This window comes from Oenanthe melanoleuca, chromosome 7, assembly GCF_029582105.1.
Source record: "Oenanthe melanoleuca isolate GR-GAL-2019-014 chromosome 7, OMel1.0, whole genome shotgun sequence".
NCBI lineage: Eukaryota > Metazoa > Chordata > Aves > Passeriformes > Muscicapidae > Oenanthe > Oenanthe melanoleuca.
Window position 1 is genome coordinate 27,897,478 of NC_079341.1, and position 15,209 is coordinate 27,912,686.

At 45.9% G+C, this 15,209-nt stretch overlaps 1 protein-coding gene across 3 annotated transcripts in view; it reads right to left on the minus strand.

Moving 5' to 3' along the window:
- The window catches only part of HEG1 (heart development protein with EGF like domains 1), a 50,109-nt gene that overhangs the window by 10,716 nt on the left and 24,184 nt on the right, over nucleotides 1-15,209 (minus strand). For 2 of the 3 annotated variants that reach the window (XM_056496515.1, XM_056496517.1), the window contains exons 8-17: nucleotides 14,517-15,074; nucleotides 13,872-14,198; nucleotides 11,552-12,895; nucleotides 10,261-10,380; nucleotides 8,555-8,649; nucleotides 7,739-7,797; nucleotides 7,141-7,301; nucleotides 5,250-5,384; nucleotides 623-665; nucleotides 483-520 (exon numbers count right to left, since the gene is read on the minus strand). In XM_056496515.1, the coding sequence (XP_056352490.1) occupies nucleotides 483-520; nucleotides 623-665; nucleotides 5,250-5,384; nucleotides 7,141-7,301; nucleotides 7,739-7,797; nucleotides 8,555-8,649; nucleotides 10,261-10,380; nucleotides 11,552-12,895; nucleotides 13,872-14,198; nucleotides 14,517-15,074 (2,880 nt within the window). The remainder of the gene's footprint in view (nucleotides 1-482; nucleotides 521-622; nucleotides 666-5,249; nucleotides 5,385-7,140; nucleotides 7,302-7,738; nucleotides 7,798-8,554; nucleotides 8,650-10,260; nucleotides 10,381-11,551; nucleotides 12,896-13,871; nucleotides 14,199-14,516; nucleotides 15,075-15,209) is intronic. The other variant, XM_056496516.1, reaches the window with a different exon arrangement.

The following is a 15,209-nucleotide window of genomic DNA, read 5'->3' on the forward strand; positions in this document are numbered from 1 at the left end:
CAGAAGGAGACACAGAGGCTGAGAAGCAGCAGGGTGGTTTTAAACCCCACTGGAACATATCCACAGTCCCCATGCCAAGGGATTAGCTGTTTATTTCCCACCTTCCACCCTCCCCGAAAGCAACACAGCCTTAAGTTTTCAAGTGAAAGAAGAACAAGTTCTTGTTTCCCTAAGGAACAGATTCCCTTCACTGCTAGAGTAACTCAAATGGATTCACCTTCAAATATCTTGCTTCAAGAGTGCCCACTCTATGTGCTATTATATAGGGAAAGGAGATCTCCTTTCCTTAGGAGACAACATTAAGTCAATTTTGCCAAAGAAGGTCCACCAAATGACTTTTAACAGAAAATGAAGAAACAAAAAGCATTGAAAAAAGTAGTGTGTGCCTACTGCATTTTAGACACAGTCACTTGCAATTATGTGTTTCAAATCTCCTACTTCTGACACTGCAGAAAATAAAAGAAATGAAATTTGGTACTCACGGTTTCCGCAGTTGAATCCACCCAAGCCAAAAGGGCAGCTGGGAACAGAGAACAACAGGGAGTTTCAGCAGCTCAGATGTGCCAACAGGTCACCAGAGCAAGGATGGTGGGGTGGGAGGAGGGCAGAACAGTCACCATACCTCACACAGGTCTCGTTTTCCAGCTTAAATCCATCTTCACAGGCTGAAAGCAGAGAGAAGAGCCGTGAGCACCCCGCAGTGGAGCCGGGAGGGATTTCCAGGGCAGCACCACCTGCACCGCCCAGGGCATTGGATGGATGCACCTCGATGGGGTGCTGAGTGTCCTCACTCTGGGGAGAGCATCTTGCACCTAAATCCACCTCCCCTGGCCTTGATGGAACCATTTCAGGGCTCCCAAGCACAGCCAGTTTGGAGCCTGGCACAGGGGGGCTGCTGGCAATGTCATTCCCAGCAGAGCTGCTTCTTGCCCAGATGAAAACTCACTCCACACTTGAACTGCTTCACACAAAATAGCAATGTAAAAAATCTGCAAGTGCCTCCAGTTTTCATCTTGAAAGCCCATGCATGTATGTTAGTACTGCAACAAGACATTATGCAAACACAGGGTAACCCAAAGTGGAATGCTAATTTTTTTTTTCTCCTGTCACTTTCTTTTCTGATTTTTTAAATTTGCAGCTAAATCAAATTTTGAGATATCATATGCTACTATACAATATAAATTGAAATTATTAGGTCTAAATAATCCAGAAAACTGCTATATGCAAAATGTTGGTGAAAAACTGGAACCAGCACTTCAAAATAATGTAATTTCCATGCTTATGGACAGCTATCCTAAATTATCTGAGGAAATTGTGCTACCCTTCTGATGAACAGCAAAGGGGATGGACACACAACCGTGAGGTTCAAATTACTGACAAGATCACTGCTTTTCTCAGCAATAGTCCCACCTGAGCTCTGGCAGATCTGCTGCTTTCCACAGAGGCAGTGAAGGTGGTCACTCAGAGGTCTGACCAGGAGTGACACAGACACAGCCACATTGGGCAGAGGGACAAGCCATGGCCAGCACAGACAGCAGCCCTTGGGGGTCTGCAGGACATCACCCAAGGGTCTGGAAAACCCCTGTAGCACATTCCACAGAGGATTGTTCAATGAAAGCAAAAGTACTCATGGATTTTTCACCCCCTCAAACACTATTGGCTTAAAACTGTCACAGAATTTCCTTGAATTTAATTCCAGTTTCAAATCAAATATTTGGACTGGAGCAACATTTTAGAGAAACACCCAGGACTGATTTTAATATTTTCAGTGATAGACAATCAACCACAGCACTGGGTCAGAAGCTCACAAAGTTAATTTTCCTCAGCCACTATAAACATTCACCTTCTTTCTGGTCTGAATTACCCCAGTGTCAAATTCCAGACTTTGGATATTTACTTATTAGATTGGAAAAGGTCTTATGATCAGATTTCTCCTTCTCACCACCAAATCACTCCTTTATCTTTAATAAAGCCAAGGCCACTGAGAGTCTCCCTAATTAATGCAGCTTTTCTGTGAACACTCACAGGTTCTCTTTGACCCTTTCGATTTCTAGTTCCCAGAAATAGATGTTGCAAGCCAGGGATAACAAAATTTCCCATCTTCTGCCTACCTCACATCCTCAGGATGTGTGACACTGCTGCACTCACTTCAGTGCCTGTAGACACAGACTTTCTGTAGCCACTGGTACCAGTGATGGTGGGGGGTGATGCCCACAATACCTGATCTTGCACACCTTTCTTTGCCCTACATATCCCCTCCATTTCTTCACCACTCCCCTCATTCCATTTATTTTTCCAGAGCTGGGGATGGGGAAGGTGGAGCTCATTACACAGCCCCCCTGTTGCATTGCACTGTGATGCATTTTGTACTAGATACATTTTTCTCCCTCTAAGATGATTTTTTTGAAGTAAAGGAAAAAACCAGAGGTAACTGTGAAAGAGTTAAGAGCCTCAGTCAACAAACAGCCAGGGCAAGGATAATAAATCCCAAAGGATCCTTGCCTGGCTCATTCATCTCACTGGGGCATCAGCAAAAGGAAACTGGATGGGCTGCTCCTTTCCCTTGCTAACAAAAGCAGACTGAAAACATTATGGAGTGAACATTCTACCAAAGACAACCACAGTAACAAAATATGCAGTGGAAGGGAGGGAGGCATCAGCTCACAGCTCACTGGAGCTGCTTTCTCTAAGGAGCACAGCAGCCCCCGGATCCCAGCCCCAGCCCACCTCCTGCATGTTGGGAAGGAGCAGGAGCAGGGGCAGGGGCAGGAGCAGGGGCAGGCAGACAGGTGCTGGACCCAGCCTAAGCTCAGCCCAAGCCCAGCAAGGTGTGTGAGGCACACACACCTCAAAGCTGGAGCTGTGCCACGGGCAGGAGCAGCCCTGGGACCTCGCTGGCACAGAGCTCTCAGGTCAGGAGGATATAGGAGCAGAAAAGAGGAAAAGCAAGATCCTGAATATGCATTTCTCTGTCTTACTTAACAAGTTGGTGCTTATGTATTTTCCTCTCCTCCCTGTGTCTTTTCCTGCCACTTTGCTTTCTCCTTTGGCATCTTTCCTGCTCCTTTGAAGTTCTCACTGTCACACTCACCTGGCAAGGTTCCAAACACAAGCAGGGAACAGAGGAAAGGCCTCAGTGTCAGGAGCCAAGCAAAGCTATGGAGTTGTGCTCCTCAGCCTAGGACTCCTTTGCCTTCCCAAAAGACACTCAGGGGTCTCTTTGGAAACCTGCTTTGCTGCTCCTTGCTTCACCCCAGAAACACTCTGTGCTAGTAAAAATAGCATGTCCTTGAAGAGCTGGCACACAGGGTGTGTTGCTCAGTTACTGAAATAGCCCAGAAGATCCTGAGAAGGCTGAAAACCAGCAGTGACCCAGAGCAGCACAGCCAGAGGTACCCAGCTGGACCTGCTGTGCTCAGCCAGCCCTTCCCTGCCCATGGCACGCTTCCCCAAGCCTGTCCCTGAGGAGATGCTGCAAGCAGGACAGAACAAGCCCTGGGGGTCAGGGCAGCCAGCTCTCCCAGCCTTCCCACGGGGCAGACCGGACAGGGCAGCACAATAGGCATTTCCCTCTTTGCAAATGCCAGAATTGGAGCTAGTGCACCACCTTTGCACAGCCCACAATGGCTGGATGCTCACGAGACCTCGGTTCCTGTTTAGGCACTCAAAGGGCAGAGATTTTCAAAGAGGCTGGTATATTGTGTGCTATATTTATCAGCAAAATAGCCCTAAGTATCAAAAGGGGGCCATAGCTTGGCTTTTGGAAAAGCCTTTAAAAAATCCCACCTGGCTTGCCCAGATGGGCACAAGTGATAATGAAAATCTGGCATCTTGTCAGAGAGTGGCACCAATCCTGTGTCACCATGCAGTCAGAGCTGCCCCCATGCCCCTGCCCTACAGCCTAAACCCAACATCAGCCCTGTCCCTCAGACACTCTCAGGCTGATTAATTAGATGCTTCCTACTGACAGCAGTGAGCTAAAGGTGGAATCCTCACTGTTTACAGATAAGGACTTTATATTTTCCACAGCAAACAAGTTCCATAAGTATGGAGTAATCACATGTACAAGGTCTTGGATCTCTTAGCCCTCTGCAACCATCACATCCAAGTGCCTCACAGCCTTTCAGGTATTTATCTTCACTGCTTGGCAAAAGACATGAACAAAACAAATGGAGTAACTTTCCCTGCGTCCCCACTGTCCATGATGGAACAAGAATTGGGTAAAAGCCTCCCAAGTTTCAGCTCAGCTCCTCACTCACAACAGAAGCCCCTCTCTGACTCTCTAGGTTGATGGAGATGCTCAATATTTCCAAAAAAAAATGCTTTCTCCAACATACAAGATGAGGGGAAGGAGGGAAAACACAAAGGAAAAGGTTTTGTCACAAAGGAGCCACAGAGGGGAGGAGAGGCAGGGCCATGACCTGGCATGCAGAGATGCCCATCTCTGAGCTGCCTCCCAGAGTCTGTAGCATATCAGATATTTCCAGGCACATTTTTCTCACTCTCAGATTTGGAACCAAAAAAAACATCTCTGCCTATTTCAAGGGCAACCCAGCAGGCAGTGCCAGCAGCAATGTATTACCACTACTGTAATTGTTATTGATATGTCATCAGAAAACTGCACCTCATAAGAAGTCTAACAACAACCACAAACTAGGGAATGGACATCCTGATCCTCCAGAAGTCATTTTGAACACTGGCATGTAAAGACTTTGTTTAAAATGCAGCAAAACCAGATTTGTTGATCTTTGGAGTAGCTACAAAATAATGCAGTCTTTCAGCTTAACATTTCTATTTGGAACCCAGCTGAAAAAAAAAAGTCATAATAATTTTCAGATACAAAATTTTTAAAATACTGATGATACATCAATATAAGCTTTTTGAGTTTAAAGCACTTCCCCCAAGTTCACTGAGAGTTCAGACAAAATCAAAACAGGCAGAGACACACGTCATCTCTGCTCTGTGCCACTGAACTGGAGCCCAAAGCAGTCAGGCCCCTTTCTGCCTCTCCTCAATCACTGTGATTCACAGCATGCTCCAGAAAGAGATAATATTATTCCTAGAGAGAGACTGTGTCTTCAGTGTCTGCTGAAAAGCCCCTTAACTAAATAAAAGAAACCTGAGCTGCTAATATTTATTCATAATATTGAGGGTTTTGCATGCACAGCACTATAGGCACACACTCATTTCCACTGGAACAAAAACTTTGAGGAAAATTCAGGAGAAATACACCACATAAAGAGCAATACCTCTGCAGGAGTGGTCCATCTTGTTGTATTTGAAGTACCCACTTTTGCACTGGCAGAGAGCAACTCCATCAAAGTCAGTGCATTCTGAAGTTTCCTTGTCACATTCAGGGTCTTTCTGTCTGCACAAGCTGCCAGCTGTTGGGAAGAGGTGGCCAAAATCAGCATGCTTCTCTTTGAACCCACACTCATGCACATTTGCTTTACCTGGGCATCTCATTCAGCTGATGTGCTGCTTTAATCTTTTTTTTAATTTTTTTTTTTTTTAAGTAATATTTGTTCCATTAGGAGGGAGTCAACATTACCCTATGTCACCATTTCTTGTACATCTACCATCATTTGTACTGACTAATAGAAGGGGTGAATAATAAATGTTTCAGTTCGGAAGCAGAAGGGGAAATGAAAAAGAGAACTCTGGTTTGGCTCAAGCTCAAACACATCCATCCCCTGACACAGTTCAACAAATCAATTTTTAAGTTTATATCAAGCAAAACGTTTTGCTTAGACCAAACCAATTCTTTTCCATTTCAGCATTAAGCACTGGATTTTTTCATTTAAAAAAAAAAAAAAAAGTACTGTCATTTACATTACTTTGAAGCAGTGTTTTAATTTAGAAAGTCAGAGTTGTTACAATGAACATTCAGCAAAACTGTGGATAAATGATGGAAATTGTGACATCAAATATACTGTTTTTACTGGGAGGTCAGACTAAATGGAATGAATAAATATTCATGAGGAATAGGATTTTATGGAAAATATGCCACGCATTTGGCACTCTCCTCTTATAAACCTCTCCTTGCTAGATCAATTTTTCTTTTCACTGACATCTTTTCTTCTGGGTACTTACACAAGAATATAATTTTTTCTTATTCTGCTTATTTCAATTTAGAAGTTGACTTTACAGAAGCACTGTATCAGAGGTAATGGGTAGGTATAAACTGAGCAGGTTTATCCAAAGAATTTAAAGCAATCCATGGGCAGAGTATAGCTTCAAAATACAGCACATTGCAATAAAAGCACACACTAAATTTCTCATCTACACTTTTACTTTGCCAAAATGATACCAGGGGTTTCCCATTAAATCCAGGCTGTTTTGCCATCCTTCATCCTGCTCCAGGCCAAACACTAAAGCCTTGAACCCAAAAGTCACCAAATACCACGTGCAGCAGTTTCCTTGCAGGAAACTCTTTCAGGAATGCTGAGGTACCTCTCACAGATAAACCCCTTCTCCCAGATAAATCTCCTGTATCACTCCCTCAGGAGGTGAGAACTGGGAGATGCCAGGGCACAGTGTTGGGATTCACCTGGAGAAGGTCACACACAACACTGGTGTCCTTCCCCACATCCTTCTCTGCTGTATCCACATTCCCCTTGGGCAGATGGAGGATTCAGAAAATCAAAATTCAGAAATCAAAAGGTCTTGATTGTGAGCCATTTTACAGCCTGCAGCACTGCAGCTGGGCAGGCAGGAGAGCAGATCTCACCAGGCAGCTCCAGCAGCTCTAATCGAGTTCACTGGCAGGGTTTGTCTCTTGGCTTTCACACAACTGCCCTGGCTCCCAGCCGTGAGTGTGAAATTAAGATTTAGGGTTTTTTGATCTGGCTGGGCCCAGTGTCACATCCCAGAGATGAAAGGCTGCCCTACAAGGTCTCTAATCCTGTGCTGCACAATATTTTCACAGAGAGGCAGATTTCTCACACATGTGGCAAAGATAAGGCTTGGTATCTGGATCCCTTTTGTGCTGGGAAGTTCTTAAGATGACTCTCATTTAAGTAAGATAAAAAGATTCAGAGGGATTTTTCCAAATGACAAAACATTCTCCCCCTTTTATAAAAGGAGCCAAATAAAACATCCTTTTCCCCTCCTGCCATGGTCCTTCCAGATGTTATTTACCTCTGTGGAGTGATTTCAGGCTGGAGATGAATTGGCAGGCTTCGGTGGGGGATTTGCAAGCTCTAATGTAGCTTTTCACACTGCTGATAACATCGAAGAAAGTCACGTTGGATGCTAAAGAGAACGTGGATTGCACTGAAACATGCACAACATTTGCCTCCCTAACAAAAAAAAAAAACAAAACAGAAGAACCCTGAGTATCACAGGTGAGTCTGAAGTTATCATTAGCACCTTACACACAGGACTGCTATCAACACAAGAGATGCTTATCTCAGACTGCATACACACTGAAAGAGCCTCACACTGTAACAGCCCTTGGAACCCTAACCAATACAGAGAGGAGAATATGGAGCTGAAAGGGATGCTGGCAGCTCACTTTGGAACCAGCCATAAACCCTCCTGGGCAGCCCATCCCCAAGGCAGGAGGAGGGTACCAGGTGAGCCTGGCAAGCTGCTCAGGCATTCCTCATGCCCTGCACCACTGCCAGGCTGGGTTGTGCCAAGCCCAGCACTGTCTCAAAATGGAGAGTCTGGATCTCAAGCTGAAGATCCCAAATGCTCAAGTTTCTCACTCTTCCCCTGGGAGCCTTAGCCTTACCTGCTTGCCTGAACTGTGGAGTGGTGGTATCCTGGCAAGCCTGACAGCGATGCATTGAGCTGCAAGGAGGGAGAGAGCAGCTGTTAGTGCCCCAGGGATGCTGGAAGGAGGCAGCCCCATGAGATGTGGCATGGGACAGTCCTCCTGGGTCACTGACACCATCCCCTGTGTTTCCCAGAGATGCCTGCTGAGACCAAGGGGGCTCTGAGCACCCCAGAAATTCCATAAAAGAGGTGCACTGCCCTGTTGCCAGTGAGGGGTGGCCAAAGTCACCATTGCACAGCCTTGGACAAGAACAAAGCTCCAGGGGTTTTGACATGGGCATCTGCCTGTGTAATGACCACAAAGGTCAGGGATGAGCCAGATGTCAGCAGGGAGAGAGCCCTGTGCAAACAGCACCCTTGGAGACTGCAGATCTTCCCTGACCCGGGTCTGTGTAGTAGTTTATATTTATTCCCCAGCACAAGCTGTGCAGGCAGCATGCAGTGACTGCACCCAGCACCCCCTCCCATCTCTAAATCACCTGCCCCAAAGAGCTGGAATGAGGTGCACCCAGCCCAGGAACCACTAACAGGATGAACTGGTGCACGCAGCGATCTGGGGAAGGACTGCACAGATGCACCCACCCCAGCCCTTGGTCTGCTTGCAGCCATTGATGGCACAGCCTGTGGGGAAGCCAACAGCCTGTCCAGCACTGGCTCTCAACTGCCCAAGAGCCACATGGCTACAACTGAATGGCTGGGAAACGTGACAGACATAAGAGGAGTGAAGGGGACTTGCCCCATCAGCATTGCCAGTCCCAGCAGGGACACTCACCATCTCCAGGATCTCCCTCTCAATGTGGAAGAGCTCTGTGTACTTCCCGTGGGTGATATTAAGTTTCAGGGGAACCTGGCCAATAAATACTCTCACTAAAAGTAGAATAAGACAAGTTAGTTGGAACACTTCTCTGTGCCACGTGTAGATGTGCTTTTATCTGCCTTACATGAGAGGCTGTTTGCATGAAAAATCCCTTTACAAGGCATACAGAAAGCTCAGATCTGAGAGTCACTGCCCCAATAAAGCAGAGTCACAGCCTTGGGGCTTTTTCCCAAGGGTTGCTGCAATGTTCCCACAGTCCCAGTCAAATTCCAGAGCTCAGTGCTGCTGAACAGACAGCATTTCACTTCAGTGTTCATACATTTCATGCAGAAGCACAGATTAACTTAAATAGATCCCTGAACACAGAGAGAGATGGGTAAATTTAATAAGAAGACAGTGTCAGGTACCAAAGCTATTTATGATAACTTGAGGTCAAATTATGTCAAATCTCTTACTCCTCCCTGCAGTGGAAGGAAATCAAATCAGCAAGTCAAAATAAAGCACTGTAGAAAGGACATTTTCATTTTTCAAACTGCTGGAGAGAATGAGCAATGACATTTGAAAAGATATCCAAAAGATGCATTTTTCTGTGCTTAGATTCATATTTGATTCACAGCAGCAGAATGCAATAATCTGAGTTGTCCAGACTTGCAGAGATAATACCCCTAAATCTTGTATTAAGTGTCATGAGATACTCAGTGGAAATGAGAACTCAGAACTCCAGCTTTATGTTCCACCAGAAAAACAAACACAGTTGCAGATAACATTAAAAAGTCTCCAATTCCTTTCCATTTTTTTTCCCATCCACTGAACCTATCTTCACCACAAACTGTGTATCAGACATCTCTGATGTAACAACTCCAGACAAAAATTATTATGATAATCACCTTCACAGTGTTTATATAATCTGCCCATACCTCAGTTCAAGGCATAATCAAAACAAGTCTCTAAATTAGAAGCTGACATATTCCAACTTGAAGAAATGTTTCAAAACACTCTTGAGGGACACCTCACCCTTGTCTCCTTAGCAAAATTTCCATTCCTCTAATCCTTGTTGATTGAGGGTCAGAAGAAAATCTATGAAAACAATTTCCCCTTTACAAAGGAATATTGTAAGTCCTTGAGACTGAGAGTTCATTAAAAGAAAGGAAGGGGTCAGAACCTGAGTTCCAGCTAATAACTGTGCTTCTCAAAAAATGCTAAAGGTATGAAACAAGACCTTGATCTCACAAAGACTTTCACAGCTGCTTAACTTTGCACACGTGGCCGATCCCACTGCAGCCAGGTTGCACAATGGTTGCTCACTTCTCCCAAGCCAAGTCCTTCACTGGAGTCTGCAGGGCTGGCAAGCTGCTGAATGCTTTTTGGGAGTTTTGAAACACATCAGGAACAGAGGGGCACAGCTGTCCTCACTGCAAGCCAGAGCCCTCCTCTCCACTGCTGTGTTTTTAAGAAGCTCTCAGATATCTCTCCCTGCTCCCCAGGCACCCCAACACAACAGGGATGAGACACCACACTTGTAAAAACACTAAAAGGCTCTGATAAAAGTGGTGGGTGGGGGGAGCATTAGGCTTCTGAAGTAGTTTGAGCCTAAGTTAATTTATTTTAGAAGATTAAAGATAATTATTTCCATCCCTGGTTTTTAATTTTTGTTTTCTTACCTAAATTGCACTTTCCTTTTTCCAGCTCATATCCAAGAGGACACTGACAGATATAGGAGCCATGGGTGCTGTTGCAGGTGGCCAGTGCAGGACAAGGGTTGGAAAGACATTTATCTACCTCTATAAAAATTAAAAAAAAAAAGAACAAAAAACAACAAAACAGATTATACTTATAGAATCATAAAAATCATCAACTGTTGGGCTAAAAGAGATGAACTTGGCTCCCCATCTGTGACTTCTTAAGCATCATCAGATGCTTCATTGCATCATTTGCACTTACTATTTATGCTGTTCCTAATTATTCTACTGGAGATGAAAGAATAAATATAAACCACTTGAATATTCATTCAAAAGCCCTTGGGGTCCAGCATGGATCCAAGTTAATATGAACTGATCTACAGCATTGCTCATCAGGAGATCTCAGGGTTCTTTCCAGAGACAAACAATCCAGGATGCATTATCTTAATTTTTCAATTAAAAAAATTCATTACAGTAAAGTGTTGTTTTTTGTTGGTTTTTTTTTTTTTGTATGAAGCTATAGCTGTAATGAAAATCAATCAGCCTGAGAAGTAACCTTTAAATATTTAATTATTGGATGGAACATATATTATTGCCAGTATTTCACTTGTGCACACACAATATCCTACAGCAACATGATGGCTGGGCTCTGAACTTCAAACACAAAGTCAATTTCCTTTTATATAAGACTTCGGCAAATGTATTTACTTGAGAAGATAAGGAAACTGGCAGTGGTAAAAAATTACTGTAACAACACACTCAGCAAGACTATGCAGCCTACCAGAGGAACCATCAGAACCCTATGCAGAAGATTAATATTTAGTGAGATGGGGAGAAAACAACCACAAGTTGTAATATGAGAAATAGTTTCAACACAAATACCAAGTGCTGGCCAAGTGTTCTTTCTCATAATAAGACAGGTATCAATCATTATTGATTGTTATTGTTGACCTATCAACAAATATAAAGTGCATCCTGTGTTTTCTGTAAGGCAAATCAGTTTTATTTGCTTGAAACTGTCAAATTTCAGTTTAATATTTCTATCAGAAATGTTCACTGAAGTGCTCACCCTTATTTCAGGCCTTCAAATTGATTGCTAAACCCTTGGCTTAAAAAAAACCAACAGAGAGATGAATTGTTGCCCTCAAGCCCTGCTGACATCCATACATACATACATGCAGACACAACTCTGAAAACTCCTGAAATGGGACCCAGGTGCTCCTGCCCTGCTGTCCCTGACCCCACCACAGGTGAGAGGCACTGTACACATCACCTGCTGCTGGGGGTGGTGTCCTCAGCCCTGCTGTGCTGCTCGGTGGAGGAACAGTGGTTGGTTTGGCAGCCAAGGTCGTGGTGATGCTCACAGTGGTCTTGGTGGTTGGAGGGGCTTCAGTAGGGCTTGTGACAGGGATGTTTCCCTCAGTGGCTTTTCCAGGCTTTGCAGTGGTGAGCTCCATGGCTTCTGTGCTTTCTCCAGTGGTGTAACTGTGCCTAGTGGCAGGGGGTGTGTGGCTCCTGTGGTCTCTGGTGGTGCTGGCCTCAGCTGGGGAGGGCGGGCGGGTGGGCAGCGCGGTCAGCACCGCAGGTTTCACCGTGGTCACTGCAGGGACAGTGCTGCTGGGATTTGTGCCACTTGCTGGGGGACTAAGGGGTGCATCTGTTGGCCCAGCCTGTGGGGCACTGCTGGCTGTGGTGGGCAGCAGAGTTGCCTTCCCAAAGCTGTGCCCCTGGGTGGTGGCACCTGCAGGAGAGGCAGCCTCTGTCACTGTCCCGGGAGCAGACACGGACACCACCCGTCCACCAAGCAGCTCCATGGGGGCTGTAGGGAGAGGGGACCTGCTGGCTGTGGAGGTGCTGCTCTCTTGGGGCTGCAGTGTGACACTGGGCTTGCTGGTCTCTCTGGGTGAGCTCCTGGCTGTGGCTGCTGTGGAGGGCACCTGCCTGACCACGCTCGTAGCCACAGTGGTGCTTGCCTGGTCAGTCTCGCTGGACTGTGAGATGGGTGAGGGTGATGAAAACACAGACAATAAAGGTGCTAAGGAGTAAGATGGGGAGGGCAAGGAGGAAGTGGGCAAGGAGGATGGCAGAGGAGGTGAAGATGCCATCACGGAGGGCGAGCGAGGCTCAGGCGACTCTGACAGTGCAAACAGACGGGTTGGGGGGGGCGTTGATGACAGTGAGTTCTGCAGTGATGGCAGTGAGGAAGAGGCTGGAAACGCTGATGAAGACAGAGATGATCTGTCAGTGGTCAACAACTCAGAGTCAGTGTTGAACAGAGTTGTATTTTCTATGCCTGTAGAAGCAGATGTTGACAGTTTGGAAGGGTGCACCAGCAACGGCTCCGTAGACGGTTCAACAAAACTGCTGCTGCTTGATGCATTGGTCTGTCTGTCATGAGCCACAGATGACTGTGAGGCATCAAAAGGGCTGGAAATTTCAGAAAAAAAGGTGGAACTTTCTGAGGAGTCAGCAGAGGTGCTGCTGTTGGAGATAGACAGGAGGGTCCTTTCTCCTCCTCTGGTGTAAGTGGTTGAAATGTATGTGCCGTCTGTGTGAGAAACTGAGGTCCTCTTCTCAGCATCAATGCTACTGGCTGGCTGATGGCTCCCTGAAAAGTCTGGAGTAAAAGGATAAAAAATATTAGAAAAAAAAGAGAAAAATGAAAGCATTTTGATGTCCTATTAAAATTTCTTGCTAAATAAATGTTCTCGTCTGTGAATCTGTCCATGATTTTCTAAAAATTTTAAGTACCATTCAAGCATGGTTATGGGATTAAGAGTTTTATGCACTCCTTAACTGATTCTAAAATGGTGAACCCAAACAGACACAAGACTCCCATGAAATGTGTAGGTTTCCAAATCACCATTCTTCACATACTGCTTTCCTAAAGTGATCAAGCTCTTAATATTCTGTGATATTTGTGGCAAGCTAAGCAGGAAAATCCAACTGTTATCTTTATCACTCATAATTTACAAAACTCATATCCTCTCCCTCTTATCCTCCATTCCCATCTACAGAATATCCACCTTGTTCAGTCAATTTGTTTTTAGACACAGTGAACTTCATGCCTCTGCAGGATGAAATTATTACATTATGGTAATTTGCAGCTTATCGTGAACCCAGTGACTCAAAACTTTGAAGCCAAGAAAACCCAAATGAACAGCACATCAGCCTGCAAAAAATTCATATTATTTAGCATAGCAGGTGCAATCAATCTTATAATACCAATTTCAGGATGCACAGCTAAGTTCAGCCAACTTTAAAAAAATAAAAAATGGTATTGAAAATTTGTTTTAATTCTACAACTGACTTTGGTCATCACAAAACAGTTTTGAAAGCATCACCCAACAGAAACCAGTTAGGATGCAAAAAATAGTAATGCAGCCATCAAAGCAGGAGGATTTATGGCTCCACTTCTGGAATAGTTCCTCATCTGTGTGGGGTCTGGTTTTGAGCCCTTTGATGGAAACCCCCCTGAGTGAACCCACAGGTGGTATTGAAAGTCATAAAGAACAAGAACTTTATATACAATATACTGAAAAGCAGGACAATGTGAGTTCCCCCCAGATGTACACCAGGAGACACCAACTCACTTGTGAGACCGTTTTGGAAGGAGGAGGAGGTGGGTATCTTGGCAGAACGCGCGGACACCGTCTCCGTCGCAGAGCCGGCGAAAGCCCCGCTGCTGGAGGAGGCACTGGCTGCCCTGCCCTGCTCCACCAGGGCTGGCTCAGACAGCCCTGCAGAGCTGGAAGCTTCAGCAGGGAGAGAAGAGCTCTCCATGCCACTGGCCAATGTGCCATCTGTCACTGAGTGCAGCGTCCCCTCCTCGGCACCCGCAGGCGTGGATGAACCGTACGCGGGATCGGTGATGGGGCTGGACATGCTCTTCTCAGCACCTGAGCTGCTGCTGCCAATAGCTGGAAAGGATTGAAAAGCAGGATTTTATCATCTCAGAGCAGACAGGGCTGTCCAAACCATTAGAGTTAAAATTGTATGTTTATGTTATTCATAATTATCACCCCAACCCAGACAGGCAGCCTATGGCTCCTACAGCAACAAGCCACATGTTGCAAGAATGAGACCCTTCTTGTTAAGCATCAGCAGCTGCAGATATGCAACATCACTGGGCAGAACCATGACCACTTATAAACACTGCCCATAGCACCTGCAACCTTGTCACATCAGTCCTACAGAGGAGGGGAAAGGAGAGGCAGTCAAAGCTCAGAAAAACTCACTGGAGGGTTCAGCAGCAGCTGAGAAGTAGGTGAAGACCCTGGATGAAAGGGTGACCTTGGGCTCTGGGGACCCTGCTCTGCCAGAGGAGCCGTGTGTCCCTGGAGGCCATGCTGTGGAGGATGGGGCAGGGCCAGGGTGGGTGTCCCCATCTGTGCCCAGATGAGATGTGAGGCTTTCTGCTTTGGTGCTCCACGTGCTGCGGCTGCCTGGGGCTTGGGATGTCCCTTCCTTGTGGATGAAGAGTGTGGCTGAAGGTGAAGGCACTGAAACACTTGGAGAAAAGGCAGGCAGCAGCTTTGTTGGGAGCTCACTGAGTCCAGCACTGCTCTGTGAAAGGTGACTCTGCTTCCCAGGCTCTGCTGCTGATGACAGCAGGACCATGTCCAGGGTGCTGCTGTGGGGGGCAGAGGAAGAGGAAGAGGAGCTCCCTGTGGCACTGGAAGCTCCATGGGTGTCCAACACAGGCACTGTGCTGCTCTCCTCACTGGCAGTACTTGTCACCACGCTGGGTGTGCTGCTGAGAGGCAGGTGTCCTCCCATGGCTGAGGTCATGTCTGCTGAGAAAGAGCAAAGCAAAATGATTTATGCACCCCACACTATAAAAAAGCAGGTGTTCTCTCTTCCATCACCAACCTCAGGCTGAGGGCACAGAGAGAACATGGCAGGAAATCCAATCTTGCAGAAAATGCTAT